The sequence below is a fragment of the Myotis daubentonii genome, chromosome 17 (assembly GCF_963259705.1).
Source record: "Myotis daubentonii chromosome 17, mMyoDau2.1, whole genome shotgun sequence".
NCBI lineage: Eukaryota > Metazoa > Chordata > Mammalia > Chiroptera > Vespertilionidae > Myotis > Myotis daubentonii.
The window spans coordinates 2,811,315-2,833,642 of NC_081856.1; the positions used below are offsets into that span (position 1 = coordinate 2,811,315).

Consider the following 22,328-nt stretch of genomic DNA (forward strand, 5'->3'; position numbering starts at 1 on the left):
TGCTGTGGTTCTTATTTTTCATATTTTTTGAAATTAGTCTTCAAATAATTCCACTCGTGAAAGCTTTTGTTTAATTCTCTTTAGATCTGCTTCATGCTCATTGAAACCAGTTAAATTTTTCTTCATTTACTGGAATTGAATTGCGTTCTGCAGGGAGACTTTTTTGCAGTGCGACATTTTGAGAAGTTAATCTAAGGGCGTGTATGCTCTGGCATTCCAGTGGAGAGGGTTATGGGACTCATTGTTTAATGGCAACGTCTCTATTGACCACACAGTTGTGCCAGATACCTATTGGCGAAGCACTCCAGGAGAAAGTTTTTTATTGCCGTCAAGTGGACAGACCCTAAAGCCCCTCCCGGTGTGTAGCACATGTGCAGTGCTCATAATTCTTGAATATGCGCAGAATCGTAATTTTTGAATATTTGAATTTTTTAAGTCAATGATGTGACTGCATGTGTGCGTGCGTGTGCGTGCGTGTGCGTGCGCTTGAAAGGGCCTCCCCTCAACGGCCTGCTGAGCACTTCAGCCTCTCTCCACTTACCTTGCTTCTCTACTGACGACCCTTCAGCGCTTCCTAAGCCCTCTACAGAGAAACTTCAGAAATAGAGCTGTTCCCAGCTTAGAGGGGGCTCCATCCCTGTCCAGGGACCTCTGACACGCTCCAGGGTGCACTCAGCGCGAGAACCAGCACACCAGAGTTGACCACCACACACATGCAGTCACGTCATTGACTTAAAAAATTCAAATATTCAAGAATTATGATTCTGCGAATATTCATTTTAGGCTAAATGTAAAATTTCACTGTACAGTTGTAGGTAAATGAATACCTCAGTTCATCTTGGAATATGTATTGCTTACTGAAGTTGAAAAGTAACTTACTTTAAAAGTTGAGTCCCTTTTATAGAGGATGGTCTCTTTATGTCAGTAACATAGCTTATTTTTTAACTGTTTTCAGGGGAAGTGCAGAGCACGAAATGAGTAACTTACAGCCGATTTGCAGAGGTGTGCGTGTCTGCATGCCCCCACCCAGTGCTGGGGTCTGCAGTATCAGAGGAAGTGCCCCTTTCCTTACAAACCACACCCTGGTGGCTTCAGAGCTGCTGTTAGCGTCAGGGAAAGCGTATTTGAGCCGGGACATGTAGTGCATGTGCTGTGCTGTAGAGTAAAGGAACTGGAGGTAAGTGACTTAAGTTATAGAATAACAAGCACAAAGAAGCTAAATATTTTACATTGTTCACTAGATTTCTACATGTTTCTTCTAATCGCCTGGGTGGTGACCATGGAGTCTGGGTCATGTTAGGGACAGTGGTCTCTGCCAGGGTCCTTGGGGAGTGGGAGGGCTTCCATGAGAGTGAGTAGGATTGAGTGTAACTGCTGCTCACACATGCCATGTGCACACTCAGACCTGCCAGACCAGTGTACTTGATATCATGTGGTTTCTGTTACCACTGCACCACGTTTCCACACACTCAGTGACTCCAAACAACACAGATGCACTACCTTCCAGTTCATAGGTCAGAAGTCCAAAGTGGGCCCCGCTGGGTTCACGGCAGGGATGGGCAGGGCTGTGTTCTCTGGAGGCTCTAGGGAAAGTGTTCCTGGCTCCTCCGCTCAGAGGCTTCCTCCACACTCCTGTCTGAGAGCCCACCCTGGCTCCAGCCCAGCCCTATCCCGGGCCTATCTCCGTGGTCAGACCTCCTGACTCTTCTGCCCCCCTCAGCGCCGTCTAACGGCCTGTGATGGTCTTGGGCCCACCCAGATCCAAGATGGTTTCCTATTTTGAAGTTAGCTGATTAACAGCCTTAATCCATCTGTACACTTAACTCCCCTTTACCTGTGAGCGCCACCTTTTCACAGGTTCCAGGGATCGGGATGTGGACCTGATGGGGGCCTGTTCTGCCACCACTACCGACTAAGGGTGCCGAGACTGCTGCTTACTCCTTTTTAAAGAATTTTGGGTTGTTCTAATCCAAATTGGAAGAACCAGCCATTGATAAAAATAATAGAATACAATGGAAGCAAACTTAAGAAAATTAATCAGCTGTTAACCAGATGAATATTATTAAACTCTAGCATAGATTTAAGGATTAAAGAAGAAATTTTAAAAAACACTATAATTTTAGGTTTTTTTTGCTGTTATTTTATTTTTCTTACACTAGTATGATTAGATCATGATGTTAATTTAAAAAATACTTTATGGTTGTGCCATAAATTCATGAGTTTTTTCCCTTTTTTGATGATCTAGGTCTGTGGTTGGCAAACTGCGGCTCGCGAGCCACATGCGGCTCTGGCCCCTTGAGTGTGGCTCTTCCACAAAATAGCACATGCGGGCGCGCACGTACAGTGCGATTGAAACTTCGTGGCCCATGCGCAGAAGTCGGTATTTTTGTGGAAGAGCCACATTCAAGGGGCCAAAGAGCTGCATGTGCCTTGCGAGCTGCAGTTTGCCGACCACTAATCTAGGTTTTAGTATTTCAAAAACTCTAACCTGCGATGCACTGTGATTAGTCAGAGTGCCGGGGTCCAACCCCAGCAGGTCCAGGGGTTCCCAAAGGTGTAGACGGAGTCGGCGAAGAAGGAATGACACGGAGACAGCGTGTAGTTGATCAGCAGCCTAGCCCGGATCTCCAGCCAAGTTCTGGTCTGGATCTCCAGAGAGGTTCTGCTTCGGATCTCCAGCCAGGTTCTGTGGCCATGTTCCCTCGCTAGGTTCTCCAGCCAGGTTCTGTCCTGGTTCTCAAGCCAGGTTCAGTCACCAGGTTCTAGTCAGGTTCTCTTGCCAATTTCTGTAGTCAGGTTCAGTCCAGGATCTTTTGCCATGTTCTCTCCAGCGAAGTTCTTCTGTCTCTAGAGAACGTTCTGTGTAGGTTCTGTGTTCTGAATTCTGTCTGTTGTTGTCTTGTTGCATCTGTATTTATACCAGTTGATTCTAATCCTGTCAATTTCTATTCCAAAGGTTAGGGCGTTTCTTATCTCCATTCCAGGGAGTAAAGATTATGTAGCTTAAGCATGATTGTTTGTAGTTAAATTGATTAACTACCCGCCTGGCACTTAGTTAAGGAGTTTCATCCCCTCCCTAACTTCAGGGGAAAATCCCTACCTGGAGATTCAACCCTTCTCGGAGAGGTGACCTTGGTTAAAACACAGCGCCAAGAAGGTGAGCAAACATATTAAGAACCGTATGCTATATATGCCAGGTCCCTTGAAACAGCAAGGATGGACCGGCTCCCGGCATCAGAGCAATCCAAAATGAATAATAAAGTGAACTGGACACATTAGAATGTGGGGCTCATAGGACTGAGTGGTAAGCACCCTGACAGAAGACAAGATTCAGGGTCTGTTCCTAGTAACACTGGGGGATCCTGAGTTCATCACTAGTCACCTTCAGAGCGTTGCACTGTGGGTAAGGGTTAGGGGTTGGCAAGGGTGTCTAGACCAGCCGATGAGTGGTTGGAGCACGGATCAGTGAAGTATGTTGTCAATTTCACCTCAGTTTTTGATGATGACACATTTGGCTTTTTTCCCTGTAACGTGTCTGTGAGCCAGGTCGTAAGGAGGATCTAGAGGGTCAGCCCGCAGGCGGTTAACGTGGCTGGGTGTTCTGTCTTGGTTCACAGCTGGCACTTAGCAGCAGAACAGTGAAGACTGGAGGGTGCGGAGGCACCTTAACACCTCACAGGAGGTCCCTTTCTCCTTTTTAAAAATGCATCATATTTAGTAGCAGAACAGGCTTTCTAATATTTTTTCCATGGTTTAAGTAAATCCCTACGATAGCTTCATGCTTACACATTGAGGTACATCAGAGCCTCTCTAATTTCTTTGCTTGTATATGAAAGTGCCGCTTAGAATTGTTGCCGTGTGGCTCGGAAGACCTACTTCCTGTTTTTTCACAGGCTTCCGAGTTGAAGAAATCCTCCAACAAGCAGACTACCTCTACGAAAGCGGGGAGACGGAGAGACTCTACCAGTTGCTGACCCAGCACAAGGACAGGTGAGCAGCGGGGCCTGGGCTGCGGCTTCCTCCATTGTCGTGTACGTTCACACTCATTCACACTCGGCCCGAGTCCCGGTGCCAGAAGGTTTCATAGTTCCTAAAGGTTTCTATTCAAAACAGCACTTCTTAGAGTTTCACGTATAGCTCTTTCTTTCTGACATTAAATGACTCCAAAATGCTACATTTTGATTTAGAAAAGGTTGTCCAACTTATTCTAGTACAAATTTGAAATACTTTGTCCATTTTGTGATTTTGTTTTGGATCATAAAGGTAAGTTGCTGAATATATGTTTGTCATCTCTATTGTATATTTATCATTTCTTGAAATTAGTGTCTGGTGTAAGATTTAAGTGAATGGGGATAGTTGCATGCCTCCACTGGACGGTATCTGTGTCATTTTGGAAGCACGGTTTTTTAGAGAAACTCAAAATACCTCCTTTTTAAAAAATAGAGTACCTGTCCTGGCCCATGTGGCGCAGTTGGTTGTCCCAGGCACCAAATGTCGCCTGTTGGATTTCCTGGCCAGGGCACATACCCAGACTGCTGGTCCAGTTCCTGGTGGAGGAGTGTACAGGGGCAACGATCGATGTTTCTCTCTCTCTCAAATCAATTTTTAAAAATAAAATAAAAAATACGGTACATGTTTAGTCCAGAGTTTCAGTGTATACTTTTTGGGGGGCGGATAGAGGTGGAGTGGATTCAGACTATAAAGTAAGTCAGGGTATTTCCAGGTCATTGATCAACCTCACATCCTTAACTAAAGATAGAGTCATTTTCTACTGCTTGTCTTGGATTCCCAAGACCCCGATCCTTCTACTTCCTAAGTATCTACAGGACCTGTCTCCTTCCACGGTCCCCTCAGTAACTTAAGGTGACTGGTTTGCATTGTACACTGACTTCAGTAATTACTTGAAAAGTAAGCTGTTAGGTGTTACTCCATAGTCATTGAGTTATAAATATGCTATTGCTTTCTGCAGTCTAAAATTCTATTAGTACCATTTTTGTTAACAAATACAGGGTGGGCCCTGGCTGGTGTGGCTCGGTTGGCCGTCGTCCTTTGCACCAAAAAGTTGTGTGTTTGATTCAGAGTCAGGGCACATGCCTGGGTTTTGGGCTTGATCCCTGATAGGAGGCAGCTCCTCCATGTTCTGCTCTCATATCAGTGTTTCTCTCTCTCCCTCTCTCTCTGAAAATAAAAAATTATATACATATATATATATATATATATATATATATATATATATTTTAAAGGAAATTATGTTTTTTGTTTGTTTGTTTGTTTTTTAATATATTTTATTGATTTTTTACAGAGAGGAAGGGAGAGAGATAGAGAGTCAGAAACATCGATCAGCTGCCTCCTGCACATCTCCTACTAGGGATGTGCCCGCAACCCAGGTACATGCCCTTGACCGGAATCGAACCTGGGACCTTTCAGTCTGCAGGCCGACGCTCTATCCACTGAGCCAAACCGGTTTTGGCATATATATATATTTTTTAAAGAAGAAATAACACTAGCCAGTTTGGTTCAGCGTTTAGCAGTGGTTCTCAACCTTCTGGCCCTTTAAATACAGTTCCTCATGTGACCCAACCATAAAATTATTTTCGTTGCTACTTCATAACTGTAATGTTGCTACTGTTATGAATTGTAATGTAAATATCTGATATGCAGGATGGTCTTTGGCGTTCGACTGCCAAAGGGGTCGCGACCCACAGGTTGAGAACCACTGGTTTAGAGGGTCGGCTCGCAGACTGAAGGGTCATAGGTTCGATTCTTGTTGGGGGCAAGTACCTCGGTTGTAGGCTCAATCCTCGGCCCTGGTTGGGGCGTGTGTGGGAGGCAGCCAGTCGATGTGTCTCTCTCACAGTGATGTTTTCTCTCTCTCTTTGTTTCTCCCCCTCCCTTCTACTCTGTCTAAATCAATGGAAAAAATATTATTGGGCGAGGATTAACCAAAAAACCCCACAGGGGTGGGGCAAAAGTAGGTAACAAAGTTTATTCTTATATTATCTCATAATATTTATATTATTTGCCACATAAACAACTGTAAACTTACTTTTGCCCCATGCTGTATATAACAGTAGACCTAAAGGTAGACATTTAATAAAAAGGAATTTAAGGTTACTTTTAAAACTATTTCTGCCTCTTAATTGTGGTTACTCTTCTGTTTATTAACCATTTCTTAATTTACATCATTCTGTGTAAGTGGCCGTTCTTCAAGGAGTTGAGTGCCCTTACTTGAGAAATGCCACTCCCCATGGTTCAGACACGATGCATTTGGAGGTTACGTCGTCCTCAGTCATTCGTTGACATGCACGTTTCGGTGCCTGTTGCGGAGGGACTGTGGGGCGGGCTCAGCAGGCTGTGCCGTAACCAGACGCTGTGTGTCAGGCCGCCGTGCCTGCTGTGCTGTGTGAGCACTGGCTCGCAGTCCAGCCCTGGTTACAGGCCGTGCTTCGTGGGCAGGTGTTCGAAGGAAGGTGTGTAATTAGATATTAAGGTAAGTAAATATCTATGTGTGATACTGGGTATTTTGTAGGAAATTGTAGTAAATAAAGTCATGTGAGAGAATAACAAAAGGAATGTTATGAATAACGGCATTTGGTATTGTGTTGCTGGCTGTACCCTTACTGAACTGAAAGACCAATGTATTCCTTAGTGATGTGACCTTTGACGGTTTTCAAAATGCGAGCTGAAATGGTGGTTTTATCCAGGCCGAGTGGCTCGGTTTGTTGGAACATTGTCCCAAACTCCAAAAGGTCACAGGTTCGAGTCCCAAGTCAGGGCACATAGCTAGGTTGTGGTTTGGTCCCCAGTTGGGGTGCATACAGGAGGTCATCGATGTTTCTCTCTAAAATCAATAAAATGGTGGTTTTCTATTTACTTCAAATTAGTGAAGATGCCGAGTTGCTGTGGCGTCTGGCGCGGGCATCCCGGGACCTGGCTCAGCTGAGCGGAACCTCGGCGGAGGAGAAAAAGGCCCTGGTGTACGAGGCGCTGGAGTACGCGAAGCGGGCGCTGGAGAAGAACGAAGCGAGCTTTGCGGCCCACAAGGTGAGGCGCCTGAGGTCACAGCGCCGCCTCGTCCCGGGCCGCTGTCTGCTTACCGCTGTCCCGGATTCACACGGTAGGAGAGGGGCTAACGACGAGCTTTCCTTCCGTTCTCGAGCGCCTCCTCCGTGAGGGCCTGGCGAGCCACTCCCGGCGTGCACTGTGGACGCCTGGGAGCAGTTTCATGGTTCCCTGGATCTCGGCTCCCAGGAGTGCAGCACCTGACAGGCGTTTTCTCTTTTCCTCATGCTCTGTTGTCTGGGTCGCTTTCAGACGTGACTCCGCAAGCTCTGCGTTTCCTGCCTGGCCCAGCACCGGCTCCCAGTGGACCCTGGGAGAAAAGGCGTTTGGGCGTTCTGGATGAGGACGTCACTTGATCACGTCAGGCTGCTCCAGTGGAGCCGCAGGCCGTTGTGACACATTTCCAGTGCTTCCTTGTGGGGCTGGTCCCTCCTGTCTCCCCATCCCCCCCCCCAACACACACACACACACACACACACAAACACACAGGTTTACTAGTATATTTAGGATAAAACAGATAGAAATACTTTAAATTTGTCGAGACTTCTTTTGTGGCTCAGAACCAGTCCATCCATGTTACAAATAAGATTTCATTCTTTTATGGCTGAGTCATATTCCATACAACCTCTTCTTTATCCATTTCTGTCTATTGATGGACACCTAGGTTGCTCCCATATCTTTTTTTTAAATATACATATTTTTTTATTGATTTCCTAGAGAGGAAGGGAGAGGGAGAGATAGAAACATCAATGATAAGAGAGAATCATTGATTGACTGCCTCCTGACACTCCCCACCGGGGACTGAGCCTGCAACCTGGGCATGTGCTCTGACCAGGAATCAAACCGTGACCTCCTGGTTCATAGGTCAACACTCAACCACTGAGCCACGCCGGTCGGGCTTCCTGTCTTTTTGATGCTACTGTAATTGGAATTCTTTTCTGAATTTCATTTTCGTATTGTTCATTGCTAGTGTATAGGAATGCAGTTGGTTTTAGTGTATTGATTTTATACCCTGTAGCTTTGCTAAATTTATTTATTGTAGATTCTTTAGGGGTTTAGTATAGGATCATGTCATCTATAAAGAGAGATAGTTGTGCTCTTTCTTTTCGTTTCTCAATCTTGCCCGGTTTCCCTAGCTAGAGCTCCCAGCACAGTGTGGAGGGGAGGCAATTCTTGTCTTGTTTCTGACTGTGGGAGCTAGGAGGCTCACCTTGTCTCTCAGGTGTCTCTGTTGCCTACTGCGTGGTATCTTGAGAATCATTATTTCTTATATTTTGTCTGTTTTTGTTTTTTCACTGTTTCAGGCAAGAAGGTAAGTGTATTACCCCTTCTTGGCTAGAATATCCATTTGAAAGTTTTCTTCCTTTTTTAAATAATGTAAACAGTATCGACAATAGACATTTTGGAAATTTAGAAAAGAATACAGCCCGGCTGGTGTTGCTCAGTGGTTAAGTGTCAACCTATGAACCAGGAGGTCATAGTTTGATTCCCAGTCAGGGCACATGCCCAGGTTGCGGGCTCAATCCCCAGTAAGAGGTATGCAGGGGCAGCTGCTCAATGACTCTCTCCTCATCATTGATGTTCTAGCTCTCCCTTCCTCTCTGAAACCAATAAAAAATGTTTAAGAAAAAAGTACAAATATAGAAATAAAATCGCCGTGATCACACCTCCTGCCATCAGCTCCTGCTAATTGATAATTCACTGTGAGTCATAAGATGCAGCCTCACCGGGGAGGAGGTTTGCTGTGCGCGTAGGTGACAGTGGGTGCCTGAGAGAAGGGGGTTGTATTCCGAGCCCTGAGACCTGGGAGCGGGTCAGAACAGCGGGTGAGATCCCGCGTGATCCTCCAGTCACCTGATTCAAGTCTGTCTATTGTGTGTAGAGGGGTGTGTGTGTGTGTGTGTGTGTGTGTGTGTGTGTGTGTGTTAACCCTTTGCGGTTGTTTGTCTACTCTCAGCCACCAAAGCTTTTTTACTGTTCCGGTCGTATGTCTGCTCTCAGCCACCACAGCAAGGAACCGTACGAATCTTAATTCTATTCATTCATGTATCAGTTCATAATTTCTCTGAAAGCTCTTAAGTGTCTAAGTGACCTTGTCACGAACCAAAACATTGCCCTGACAAATCGGAGATATCGAAACTCAATATAAACAAACGCGGTCGTTCCACACTCGCCATGCAAAACACCGTGGCGAGTCAGTCGCCTTTTGAGAGTGAAGAAATCGACAAGCTTCGGAGATACTTCACAGAATTTCAAATAAAGCTTTGAAAATTACGTTTAACTGTAATTAGGTATTCTCACTTGTTAAGATATTTCAAAATAATACTCCAAAATGGCAAAAAGAAAGTTACCGAAAGAAGTGTATTGCGAATCTGAAAGTAACGATGAAGAGTTTTATTTTGAATACTGACTCTGACGTAGAAAGTGATAACGTTTGTAGTGATTCTCCTAGTAGTGATGTAGTTCCAAAAAAGAATTAATAAATCTTGTTTATCCTTCATAATCTTGCATGTTATGTATCACTGCTCTTTCTTTTTTTTTTTTTTTTTTTTTTTTTTTTTTTTTTTTTTAATATATTTTATTGATTTTTGACAGAGAGGAAGGGAGAGAGATAGAGAGTTAGAAACATCGATGAGAGAGAAACATCGATCAGCTGCCTCCTGCACACCTCCTACTGGGGATGTGCCCGCAACCAAGGTACATGCCCTTGACCGGAATCGAACCTGGGACCTTTCAGTCCGCAGGCCGACGCTCTATCCACTGAGCCAAACCGGTTACGGCTGTATCACTGCTCTTTCAATGGAAATTAATTCCGACCAGTACGACACCCATGTCCAAATTTAATACGACCGCAAAGGGTTAAACAACATTTTTTTTTATTCTTAATAAGCATTGAAAAATACAAAATTGCCAGGGTTCCTGTTCCAGCATTAAGAAGGGTTCAGGAAATCTGGAGAAGGCTGATTAAATAGGAGTCCAGAGACAGCATAATTTTGAAAGGCATTTGGGGGTCAGAGGAACCTAGTTTAAAGGAAACTTAAGATCTCCTCATCTCAGGAACCCATGCTTTTTATTAACACAAATTGTCCGAGGCGAGGCAGAAATATACACTTCAAAGGGTCAGGGTTTCATACAGAGGCATTGTCAGAATGGGGAGAATTAGCCTATGGCTATTCAGGTGTTTGGCCAGTAGGAGGCAATAACATGTAGATTAAAATGCCCTGAGCTGTGTGGCAGCCAAGAAATCAATTTAATGCATCCTATTCAGGTTTGGGGAAATGCCATCAGCCATTCCCAGATTCAGCCCTGCTGTCATTCTAGAATTGGTCTCCGGCATCTCGCCCTTTTTGATTATTTAAAATTTAACAAGAATGTATGTTTTAAGATTTTTAAATTCAATGGGAAGGACGGAGTTCTATCATGTCCCTTTAAATTGCTGCTAGGCATTAAAGGAATCAGTTTGCAGTGAGTTTCTTTCTGGGCCAACAGTTCTTAGAGTCCCAATTTCAATGTCCAACAGTTCTTATGTGTACATGTCAGCAATGATATTTCAATTCTGGATGGTGGACAGACAGTGGCAATGCAGGTCCAACCCTCTCTAGTTTGGTCCTGGGCAACCTGCAGCTACACACAGCTGCTGACTGCTAGCATGGCAAGGCGTCTTCACCATCTCCATTTCTGGATTGTTACTCTTCTGTTGTTCTGGGGCCACTGCTATTCTGTGGCTGGAGCAGTCCCGTCAGTTCCTCTCTGGGATCCGTTGTTGCAGGAATCCACATGGGCTTGGAGGAGTTTTCTGGAAATATACAAACATATTCTCGACCAAAGGTTAATAAAGGAATCATTTTATAAATTAGACTTGGGATTCTTTTAATTTTTGCCCAATTTTCCTTTGGCTTATTTTGACACATGAGTGTTTTTATGGGTGTCTTGCTATTAGCATTACAAGTGAAAAATAATTTTCAAAGTAAAAATTTAAAACAATTAATGCTTTTACTTACAGGGCATTATTCCACTATCCCCCCTTTTTTGATTTAAATATTAGGAGACTTTTTGGAAATTTTGCAATGCAGTTTTGGTAACTTTTAACTTCAATTTCTTCTATAGAAATATGATTCATTGTATGTTAAGCAATTTTACTAGGAGATGAACCACCAATAAAAATTAGTTAATGTTTCAGGAACAGTTTCCTGTACAGTACAATTAAGTTTTCTTAAAAGTTTACTTCTAGCAATTAGCTAATTTAAATTAATTTGAAATAAGGTTTATTTTTTTATTATTGTTAACTTTACTTGTCCTAGGTTATGGACAATACATGATAGTAACTAAACTTCTGTCATTAGTCTTTGAGTAATTTTACATAAACTTTGTCAGGAACAACAAAACTACAAATGATTTACTTTTATTTTTTAGGGCCTAATGTATTGAGACTTCCAATTGCAGTTTTCCAGATATTTGAAGGAAATGTTTTTAAATTTTCTTCCAGAATAATTTCTAGGCTGTACCTAGAGGGTTTTAAACAAGCTTTGGTTTTTTACAACAAGCAAGGAATGTAACAGACATGGTTGCTTTTTGTATGTTAATTGATAGTGCCAGGCCATGTCACATTAAACAACTTCCCTTACACACATGGTGACTACTACTATAGTTAGATTTGGTATTTTAACAACAATCTTTAGATTATCCTATAAATATTAGTGGAAGAGATTTCAGAATTTTAAAATTTTGCCTTTTTATTATATTTATAATTATATTTTTAAGAGTATCCCTTTTGGGCTCATTTGCATATACAGAGGGATTATGGGAAGCCTCAGTAATTTAGAAAACTTTACTAGGATTAAATTGTTTATAAAAATACTGGCTTCTCATATAACTTAATTTATATGAGACCTTGATTATATTTTAAAAGCTAATTTATTAAGTAATTTAAGTAGGCATTTTTATTAAAAAAGCAAAGCAAGTAAATTTAGTAAACATATACGTCTGATTCACAAGGCACAAACACTGCCCCACCTCCAGCCTAATTTAAAATGCAGGCGGCTAGGGGCTTTTGTTTGCTTTATTCTGTCTTAAAATCCTGCTGTTGGATTTTAAGAAATATTTAAGCTACTTTATTTTGTCCTCCTTAGAGGACAAAACCTTCATAACATTTAAGATATATGTATATAAGTGAAATATATTTATTAATTTTTATTTGATAAAGTTTTCCATGTGATTTCAAGTATATTAGATCGGCTTAATTAAAAAATATTTCCTTTACGAAGAGAGAACAAACTTTTTGAATCACCCCAGGCCCTTGGAGTTTTCCAAAAAAATCATCCCTCGGTTATAGTCTTGAAATTTAACTGGGAAGACCATCAAATATATATGTATATATGATTTAAAGATTATATATATTTTTTATAATTATTAAAAGGTATCAATTAAATTTTAACTGTTTTTTTTAAAATATATTTTATTGATTTTCTACAGAGAGGAAGGGAGAGAGATAGTTGGAAACGTCGATGAGAGAGAAACATCGATCAGCTGCCTCCTGCACATCTCCCACTGGGGATGTGCCCGCAACCCAGGTACATGCCCCCGACCAGAATCGAACCCGGGACCCTTCAGTCTGCAAGCCGATGCTCCATCCACTCAGCCAAACTGGTTTTGGCTAACTGGTTTTTATATTAAAAATTTGGTTGAGATCACAGAATTAATCCTCTTTTTTAATTAGACCAATGTTGAAATTTTACCACAACTATATGATTTTTCCCAATTTAATTTAACTTGAACTTTAAACTCTTAGCTGGCAAGTCAAATATTTAACATTTCTTTAAATTAAAAACACCTTATATATATATATATTTTTTAAAAATATGTTTTATTGATTTTTTTACAGAGAGGAAAGGAGAGGGATAGTCAGAAGCATCGATGAGAGAGAAACATTGATCAGCTGCATCCTGCACACCCCCCACTGGTAATGTGCCCACAACCAAGGCACATGCCCCTGACCAGAATCGAACCCGGGACCCTTCAGTCTGCAGGCCAACACTATCCACTGAGCCAAACCGGCCAGGGCAACAGCTTATATTTTTAAGAATAAACTTTAAAAATACAAGACACAATCAATTAATAGATTTAATTTTGTCTTCTAGATTTTTCATGAGGCAAATTTAGATTAATATTTCAGTATTTTGTCATTTCAAAAATATCTAGATATATTATTTTATTTTTTAATTCAGCAAGCTTCCAAAGTTTCAAATTGCCAGTGACTGGAAGCAGGACCGTGCAGATGTGGGAGGCAACTCCCAGAACAAAGGACGAGGAAGTAAGATGATAGTTGCTCTCGGATTTTTCGAAATTCATACTCAGCCCCTCACCGTGAATCACTACAGTGTTGTGTTGACGACCATCCTAGAGACTCGCTGTTCTCTGCCTTGTACCTTCGTCTAGGACAGTGGTCGGCAAACTGCGGTTCGCGAGCCACATGCGGCTTTTGGCCCCTTGAGTGTGACCACGAAGTTTCAATCGCACTGTACGTACGTGCCCGCATGTGGTATTTTGTGGAAGAGCCACACTCGAGGGGCCGCAGTTTGCCAACCACTGGTCTAGGAGCACACAGGGCCAGCTTCTCCTTGAGCTCCCGAGGCCGTCCACTTCTCCGTCTGTCCCAGTGTATTGGGTACGGTGTTTATGCGCAGTAACTTTTGTTGAATGAGGAATAAATACCCCGTTTTACCTGTGTTGAATGGACCAGTATTAAGTATTGTTATTCTTACATCTGTTTTCTGTCTTTAGTGGTGTGCCATCTGCATTAGTGATGTCGGCGATTACGAAGGCATCAAGGCTAAAATCGCAAATGCCTATGTTATCAAGGAGCATTTTGAGGTACCAGTGAACTGGGCAGGTGTGGGCTTTCTGGGTGGTTGGTTCACTGTTCCGGCAGCTGATCAGACTGCCTCAGACTTTCTGGCCTTGGAGAGGCGGTGGTCTCAGGTCTGTGGCAGCACCCTTGCTCTGTTCTGGGGGTGCAGCTGAGCTCCCGCGGGCTGTGCTCAGCTGCTCCACGCAGGGATGGGTGCACAGGGGGCCTCTCGTCTCCATTGGTTTCTGTTCCTTTATTGCATAATTGCTGGCTTCCAAGAGTGGGCGGCCCAGGGAGAAAGTCCCGTGTGCAAACCTGCCTCATACCTGGTAATACCTCGTCAACCCACCCAAGTCATGTGGCGAAGCCAGAGTCTGTGGGGCTCACAGGCTGACAGTCCAGCATCGCAGCCCCTGCCTGAGGACAGCACTGTGTACGCTGTGGCCTCTGGGTGTGCTCACACCTCCCTAAAGTTAGTGCTCGCATCACCGTAAGTGCTTCCTCGGCTGCCCCGGGCTCTCCACGCATCTGTTCCACCCGACACTGGCCCTGTTGCAGCATGTTCGTCTCTCGTGGTATTCTAGACCATCTCGGAGCTACCAAGCAGGCACAGGCGGGGAAAGCACGGGCAGGGATAATGTTAGGTAGGCTGGGCAACAGATGTCTGAATTTTATGGTCATAGACTCAGCTTCTAGATTTTTTAATGACTAGTTGACCAGAACATTGGATGGCAAGTCAGGAGACCTAGCTGCTTCTTCAGGCTCAGTAATACGTGTGCGCACATGTGAATAGACACACGTGTCTATCCATTTCAATTTAATAGGCCATTTTCACATTTTAAGTCTTAGAAATCAGACAGCATTGTGTAGTCAGTGGTATCTTATACTTCCTTTGTAGTCTTAGTGGTACGTAAGATAATGTTGTGGTGTCTTAGATTCAGTGACTATGGCATCTTGCCTAATGCCACATCTCAGTTACTCTGTGCCTTGGTGTGTAGAAATACATGACAGGTAACTGCCAACGTAAATAGTGAAAAATCGCAGAAAATATATTAATGTATATTAATCTAAACTTCGAACATGAAGGCTATAATATTTTAAAATTCAATGTTTTTTATAAGCTTTCAAATGTATATGTGTTCAGTGTGTTTTAAAATGACAGTGTTACCATTTATACTATTGTTTCAGATCCCTGTTTACCTAAGTCAGAGGAGTGCCTGTCTTTATTTAACTGGACTTAGATTAAACCGGAGGGTTTGCTGGGAGAAGCCCGTCCGCCACCTGGGAGAGGTTGAGCTCTAGTGCCCAGGAATCGGGAGGCTAACTTCTCTCTAGGCCTGCCCTGCCCTTGGCGGGGTGAGAAGACAGTGACGTACATGGCGTTGGCAGGGCGTGGTTTTCCAGCGGGACTCCAGCAGGGAAGGAGCTTAGAGTAGAGGCTGTAAATACTTCCAGTTGTGTTTTGCTATAACTCATGCAACGGTTTTTGTGGAAAAGCACATTTTCAATCCGCGCTGGTCTTCCCCGTACTATTGAGCCGGAGTTCCGCCAGGTCACACTCGTTAGCCTCCTTCTGTGACTGCTGCTGCCATCGACCGCGCTGTGAGAGATGATGCCAGGACCTAAGGAAAGGAAACAGTGGTGACGGAGACACTGCTGTGCCAAGCACCTTCTGTGACTTGCTCATTTCATTGTCACCACAGCTCTATTGGGAGGTGTGTTATTGTCTCAATTCTCTGGAAGAGCAAACCCAGGCAGAAATGGAGACACATCCCAGGGCGAAGACGTTAGGAGGCATGAGCTGTGATTGCGACCCAGTAGCCTGGCTTCAGAGCCCGTACTAGTAACAGTGCAAAGATTTGAACATGTGTGTCGCACACACTCCTGACTGGAAGCGATAGTGTGGGTGCGCAGAAAAGCATACGCTAGGGAGTCCCAGTTTTTAAAAAGGGTCTTTTATTTTTAATGGCACTACATTAACCTCTGAAATTTCCTTAGCAGTTTTCAACAAAATAATGTATCAAAGGAGTAATTTTGTTAAAGTTATTGTCATTTATACTTTACATTAATTCACACAGGGCTGTCACATGGTAAATAGAAATGAGGGACACTTTCCTGACATGTTTTACCTTGTGTTTCCTCAGTAAACAAGTAAAATTCTGCTTGATTTTCTCATTTCTTGTTAGAAAGCAATTGAATTGAACCCTAAAGATGCGACTTCGATTCACCTAATGGGTATTTGGTAAGAAAATTTCTTTGAATAAATATTTCAGTGGTACGTAGTGTGATCTTATTTTGTAGTGTTTAAAAAAGCAAGATGTCAGCTATTTTAAAATGCTGCTTGGCAGTCAGGAGTGCTTGCTTAACCATTAAATCAACCAGCAGCTGTGCCTGTAGTTAGGAAATACAAATGTGATTGTGATCTTGTCAGACGTCGTTATTCAGATCATTTAGCAACAGGTGCAGTGGTCCCCTCTCATCCGCGGGCGCACGCCCAGGGCCCCAGCCGCTGCCTGACGCCGCAGGTGGTGCCCAGCCCTGAGTATGCGCCCTTCTTTCCTGCACATGCCCTCTCACCCGTGGCAGCTCCACGGCCTCTCAGCGCTGTTACCAGTAGTCACCCCTGTTTACATGTGATCACAAGCCCCCCCACTCGATGGAGCAGTGTCAGTCAGTCCCTGCATAACTCGGGGTGGAAGTGAGCCTCTGAGGTTATGTCCGGTACACGCTGCTTAAACAGGCAGCACCAGCGTCCTGTGTGTCTGATAAGAAGCTTGATTGTCTTGAAGAGAAAGTAAGTCAGTTCGATGCATGAACGTTTCTTTACTTCCCCAGGTGCTACACGTTTGCTGAAATGCCTTGGTATCAGAGAAGAATTGCCAACATGCTGTTTGCAGCCCCTCCCAGCTCTACCTACGAGGAGGTGAGTGCTGGCCTCCCGGGGCGGCACTCGCAGGGCTCCCTCGGGACTTGTCCAGGCGGCCACTCGGCCTTCACTGTGTCCGCGACTCTGGGTCGATTTCTCTAGTGGAGGCTTGTGACGCCCGCGGCAAATAGCTGCCTCCATTTTCTGTTTGAAACTTGTGCCACGTGAATCCCAAGTCGGGCGGGAAGCACAGCGCCTGCTCCTAGCAAGCTGTTTGGACATATTCTCTGTACGTCATTTCCCTGCCATGCCAAAGAAAGCACGACTTGGCATCGATAAAAACATTTTTTTTATTGATTTCAGAGAGGAAGGGATAGGGAGAGAGAGAGAAACATCAGTGCTTGATCAGCTGCCTCCTGCCTGCCCCCAACTGGGGATCGAGCCCACAACCCGGGCATGTGCCCTGACCGGGAACCAAACCATGACCTCCTGGCTCATAGGTCGATGCTTAACCCACTGAGCCACACTACCTGGGCTCCATAACTTTTTTAAGTGCTGTTGAAAGAATGTTGAGGGGGATTTATGGGCAAACGTTTTGGGTTTGTTTGTCAAAAAATGTGCAGAGTGAGGAAACAGGCCATTGAAATGGCTTTCTGCATACTAGTGTCATAGGGAGAGCCTGTTTCTTTCTGGAAAGCTGTAGTGGAATCCGATGTAAGGTGCACTGAGGTGTAAATTACACAGCTGGGAAATACCTATTGCTATTGAGAACAGTGCATTCTGAGAGAAAAGACAGCTCTGCTCTAACAAACCGGTTTTTAAGAAATCGGTAGGTAGTGTATTATAAAAACCGTTGAAGTGAGTCATAAAGAATTAACCCTTTTAGACTCACAGTAGCATTTTATGTAGGAATTTCAATAATAACTTTAAAAACTCCTGGTACAACCAGTGTGTCACTGAGGAAACACAGCTTTCCACTTTGTCTAGTTTTCAGGGTGTTCCCTGCTGGGACTGAAGAAGAGAGAGGAGAGCGAGCTGCCCGCGGCCTCCTTTCTCTGCGTGAGGCTGTGCCGGGACCTTGGGGCTCGAGGGCCCATGTGCTCTGTGCTCAGGGCCTTGAGTGCTATGTTACGCTTACTGTTGGTGATTGGGCCGTTATTTTAAGGGGTTTTCATCTACTTCCTCGCGTGTATGTAAAATAGGAATAGCGTTTGAGAAGATTTTTAAATATTGAATCTATTTTAATCCTTTTCATTATGTTTGCATTCTTTGTGTTTTTACAGGCCTTAGGCTACTTCCAAAAGGCAGAGCAAGGTAAAATATTTTTTATTTCAGATACTAATATAGTTAACATTATGTGAATGCTTTATATGTAACTAGAGGCCTTTGTGCATGGAGGGGGAGGCGTCTCTCAGCCCGGCCTGCATCCTCTTGCAGTCTGGGACCCCTCAGGGGATGTCTGCCCTGCGGCTTAGGCTCCCCACGAGGATTAGGCCTAAGCCAGCAGTTGGGCATCCCTCTCGCAGTCCAGGAATCCTTGCTCCTTACCGCCTGCCTGCTCGCTGCTCCTTAGCACTGCTGCGGAAGTGGGAGAGGCTCCTGCCACTGCCACTGCCGCCGCGCTTGCCAGCTGTGAGCCCAGCTTCTGGCTGAGCGGCGCTCCCCCTGTGGGAGCACACTGACCACCAGGGAACAGCTCCTCCGTTGAACGTCTGCCCCCTGGTGGTCAGTGTGCATCATAGCAACCGGTTGTGCTGGTCATTCTGCTGTAATGGTCGCTTAGGCTTTTATTATATAGTTAGGAATTTTAAAACAAAGATAGTTTATCCTGACACACCTTTGTACTGGGCTTTATCAGACAGTTTTTAAAGGTTTTATTCACTTGAGTAAGGTGTAGGCCCCGCTGCCCTGGCGTGTGCTCAGCTGGCTGGAACATGCTCCATGCACCAAAAGGTGGCAGCTTGGATTCCCAGTCAGGGCTCATGCCCAGGTTGCTGGTTTAATTTCCTGATCAGGGCGTGTAAAGGAGGTAACTGATCGATATCCCCCTCCCCACCTCCCCTTTCTCTAAAGTCAATAAGAAACAAATCCTTGAGTGAGGATTTAAAAATGAAATAAGGAGCGGGCCTGCTGCTGGTTCCGAGGCTCCGGCCGCCCGGCCTTCCGTGCCTCTCACTCTGAGGAAACGGCAGCCTCCACACGCACACTGCCCCGCTGTCCTGTTTATCCTTTCTGTTAATGTATCTTCTTGTTGAAAGTATTACACATGTCCCTCTTTCTGTGCCCCCATCAGCCCCTCCACCCCTCTCTTCCCCTCCCAGGCCTTCTAAGTTAAAACCACAGCAGTCAGGGACACACAGCATGTTACCAGATACACCAAAAAAATGCAAGTGTATTTCTACAAAACTTACAGAAAATTGGGTTTGCGGGCCTGCTCGGAGGACTTGTTCAAGGCTCTCAGGACAGCAGAGCAGAGAGGCAGCTTTTCGGAACAGTTGTCGGAAGGTCTCCGTCTGTCACACAGCTGCTCTGGCTCGCTGCGACCTCTGTCCACCTCCTCGTGGGGTTTTCCGTCTCTGAATGGGGCCTAGGAGTGAAGTTTCCTGGAGGGCGTTAGTGGGAGGTTTGCTGGGACTGAGGAAACCGTGGGCTTACTCTCCTGGAGCTAAAATAGTCCCCGGGAGTGGCCGTCTCCGCGTTTTACCTTGAAGGCCCGTGAGGCGGCCCTTCCTGCGGGCCATGTCGGGCTGGAAGCCTCCTCCCTCCTCGTGCTTTACCCTCCCCGCCAGGGCCTGCGGCCGCGGAGTGCCCGATGCCTCTGAGGCGACCTGCAGGGAAGGTGGGGCTGGCCGGCCTGTTCTGGGCGGCTTTGCTGAGCGAGAGAGGAAGGAAGGAGTGGGGGTCACGGGAGGAAGTGAGCACAGCCGCGGGCAGAGGCCCCTAAGTCTGTGCGAAGGAAGTAGGACAACGGGGTAAGGAGCAGAGGGAGGTCAGCCACCAGGAAGAAGTGGGATGTGAGCCCCGAGGGCCCAGGTGAGAGGGAACCTGTAGGGAATCCCAGCTTTCATTGGTAGACGTGGTGCTGGGGGTCTCCTTTTCCTGCGCAGCCCTGCTCCGCCGCAGCCCGTGCAGCCCCGCGAGGGAGCGGCTCTTCCTGTATCTCCTCGCACTTTACAGCTCACCTGTTGGCGCCTTCTTCCCTGCTCAGCACATTCATCGTGCCCCTGTTTCTCTTGCCTTTTCATTATAAATTCCCAAAGGGCAGAGCTTGTGTTTGATCTGTGCTTAGGGGTAGCCCCACCCAGCACAAGCTGCTCTGGCGTGTACTGTGTGTGTGTGTTGTCATGACTTCACGCGTGCTGAGTGCATGTTAGGTTCTAGCTTGTGAGGTGAGCAGGGAGCAGGCGCTGGGAGAAGGCCCTGTGCTGGGAGCCTGGACCAGCGCCTGCAGAGAAAAGGCCGCGAGGGAGAGTGCGCAGCGGGAGCCGCACCCGGAGGCGCTCCGGATTGGCTGTGACATGGTCTGGAGGGAGGAACAGGCGAACAGGAGGTTCCCAGTTGGATAGTCATTTATTCACCACAGGTAACTGGAATTCAGACCCCCAACAGGAAGCCTGTCGGGGGCGTGTGGTAAAAATAAGAGCAATACAATTGTGCCTGAGATAAATTTTTCTTTCTTGTGAACAGTGGATCCAAACTTCTACAGCAAAAACTTGCTTCTCTTAGGAAAGACATACTTGAAGCTACAGAACAAAAAGCTCGCTGCGTTCTGGCTGCTGAAGGCCAAGGACTATCCGGCCCGCACCGAGGAGGACAAGCAGGTGTGCCCGCAGCGGCGGGAGGCGGGAGGCGGGAGGCCCAGCCACGCTGTGTGATGCAACTTGTTGGAAGCAGTGGTGCACGTTTCAGACGTGAAGCACTGACATTTGTGCTAGTTCTGCACAGCAAATGCTTGGTTACTATCGGCCTGTTATGCATTCCTGGCTGCAATCCTGAGTCACTCCTGTGTGACAAACAGGTGGGGGGAGGGGGGTGTTCTGTGGAAGTCTGAACGCCTCCCCAGGCACTGCCCGACATTCTGTCCCGACGACCTGCCGTCCTGGGTGTGGACACAGAAACTGCAGCCCACGGTGACCCTGAATTCCACAAGCTGATCTCTGCTGTGCCGTCTGTCTTTTCGTTTTAGATACAGAGAGAAGCCGCACAGTTGCTCGCAGAGTTCAGTGGCAAGAACTGAGCGTTTCAGAGACGCAGCGCACGACACCTAGGGTGTTGCCCTCCCACCAACTGTACGCGTGTGGACACGACTGGTCTTGGCTCTCAGTGCCAATGATGTGACCATGTGACAACTGAAATACACAGATTCTTCACAAATAACAAGGCAGAAGCAGTAACTGCTGTGAGGTGGTGGCGGTGTCCCGTGGTGGGGGGCCGGTGACTGTGCGTCTGGGGTACCAGCGTTCCAGGCATGGCATTTGAGAACCAATCACATGGGATGGAGGGGCACGTTTCCAGTTGGTGGCTCCAGCTGAGACCCTGCAGAGAAGGGGCAGTGGGGTGAGGAGGTTGGGAGTGGGGTGCTGGGCATCAGTCTCTGTGCATGCTGGGACTTGGTCTCACAGGGGTGGTCTGTGACAGGCAGAGCCCAGGCCTGTTCCCTGATGGGGTAAAAAGAACACAACTCAAGGGAGGAATGGGACATGTTTAACCAGAGGCAGACGATGCTGTGCCCTCGGGCTGGTGCCCGGCACTGTCGCTGTTTGTGAGGAGCAGCATCTTGAATGAGGGTCCATGGGCGACTCCCCGAGGGTTAGGGGTGGTGCCCCTGTGACTGGGGCACGCGGTGCTCATGTGTGCTTTCAAACACGAAGGGAAACAGTGGACTGTGTCTCTCCGTGTGCGGTCACATGTAGATTCTGCCTCTGTGTGTGTCTATGTGATCACATGTAGATTCTGCCTGTGTGTGTGTGGTCACACATAGATTCTGCCTCCGTGTGTGTGTGTGTGTGTGTGTGTGTGTGTGTGGTCACATATATTCCTCAACCTTGAATTAAGTGCACACGAGGTAGTTCATCCTGAACACTTCATCATACAGACCCCTTCACAGTCCATTACCACAGCTAGAACCTTAACCCCATCCCCCTCATCTGATACCCAGACCTTTAAGTTTCCTCAAATGTCACAATGTCTTATACTTTTTAAAGCCAGGATGCAAATGTCACACCTTGCATTTGATTTCCCACCTACATTTTGTGAAATCGGAAACACTCCCATCTTTTTTCTTAGCAGTGACTGTGTCAAGTGGCCAGGCCAGCAGTCTTAGATTGTCCCTGTTCAATGGACCTTACGGAACCTACTTTGAGAACCAGTGGTCCCGTGCCCTTCACGCCTGGTTGGTTGTGTATGTTGGATCTTCTCCGTCCGTTATTTACACTTTTGTTGCAGTGGCTCTGAGGTGCTTTCTGAAGACGAGCCCTTGTGTGAGGTGAGCAGGTGAGCCGTGGGAGGAGAGGCCTGGGCAGACTGCCCTCTGCCGAGTGGTCTCTGGGAAGT

At 45.9% G+C, this 22,328-nt stretch overlaps 1 protein-coding gene across 3 annotated transcripts in view; it reads left to right on the forward strand.

Annotated features, from left to right (window-relative positions):
- RMDN1 (regulator of microtubule dynamics 1) overlaps nucleotides 1-21,155 on the forward strand; it is a 33,467-nt gene extending 12,312 nt beyond the window's left edge. For 2 of the 3 annotated variants that reach the window (XM_059672076.1, XM_059672078.1), the window contains exons 3-10: nucleotides 3,894-3,990; nucleotides 6,885-7,044; nucleotides 13,843-13,932; nucleotides 16,096-16,151; nucleotides 16,745-16,832; nucleotides 18,059-18,089; nucleotides 20,463-20,596; nucleotides 20,962-21,155. In XM_059672076.1, coding sequence (XP_059528059.1) covers nucleotides 3,894-3,990; nucleotides 6,885-7,044; nucleotides 13,843-13,932; nucleotides 16,096-16,151; nucleotides 16,745-16,832; nucleotides 18,059-18,089; nucleotides 20,463-20,596; nucleotides 20,962-21,012 — 707 coding nt within the window. In that variant the 3' untranslated portion in view covers nucleotides 21,013-21,155. The remainder of the gene's footprint in view (nucleotides 1-3,893; nucleotides 3,991-6,884; nucleotides 7,045-13,842; nucleotides 13,933-16,095; nucleotides 16,152-16,744; nucleotides 16,833-18,058; nucleotides 18,090-20,462; nucleotides 20,597-20,961) is intronic. The other variant, XM_059672077.1, reaches the window with a different exon arrangement.
- Nucleotides 21,156-22,328: the final 1,173 nt, after the last annotated feature.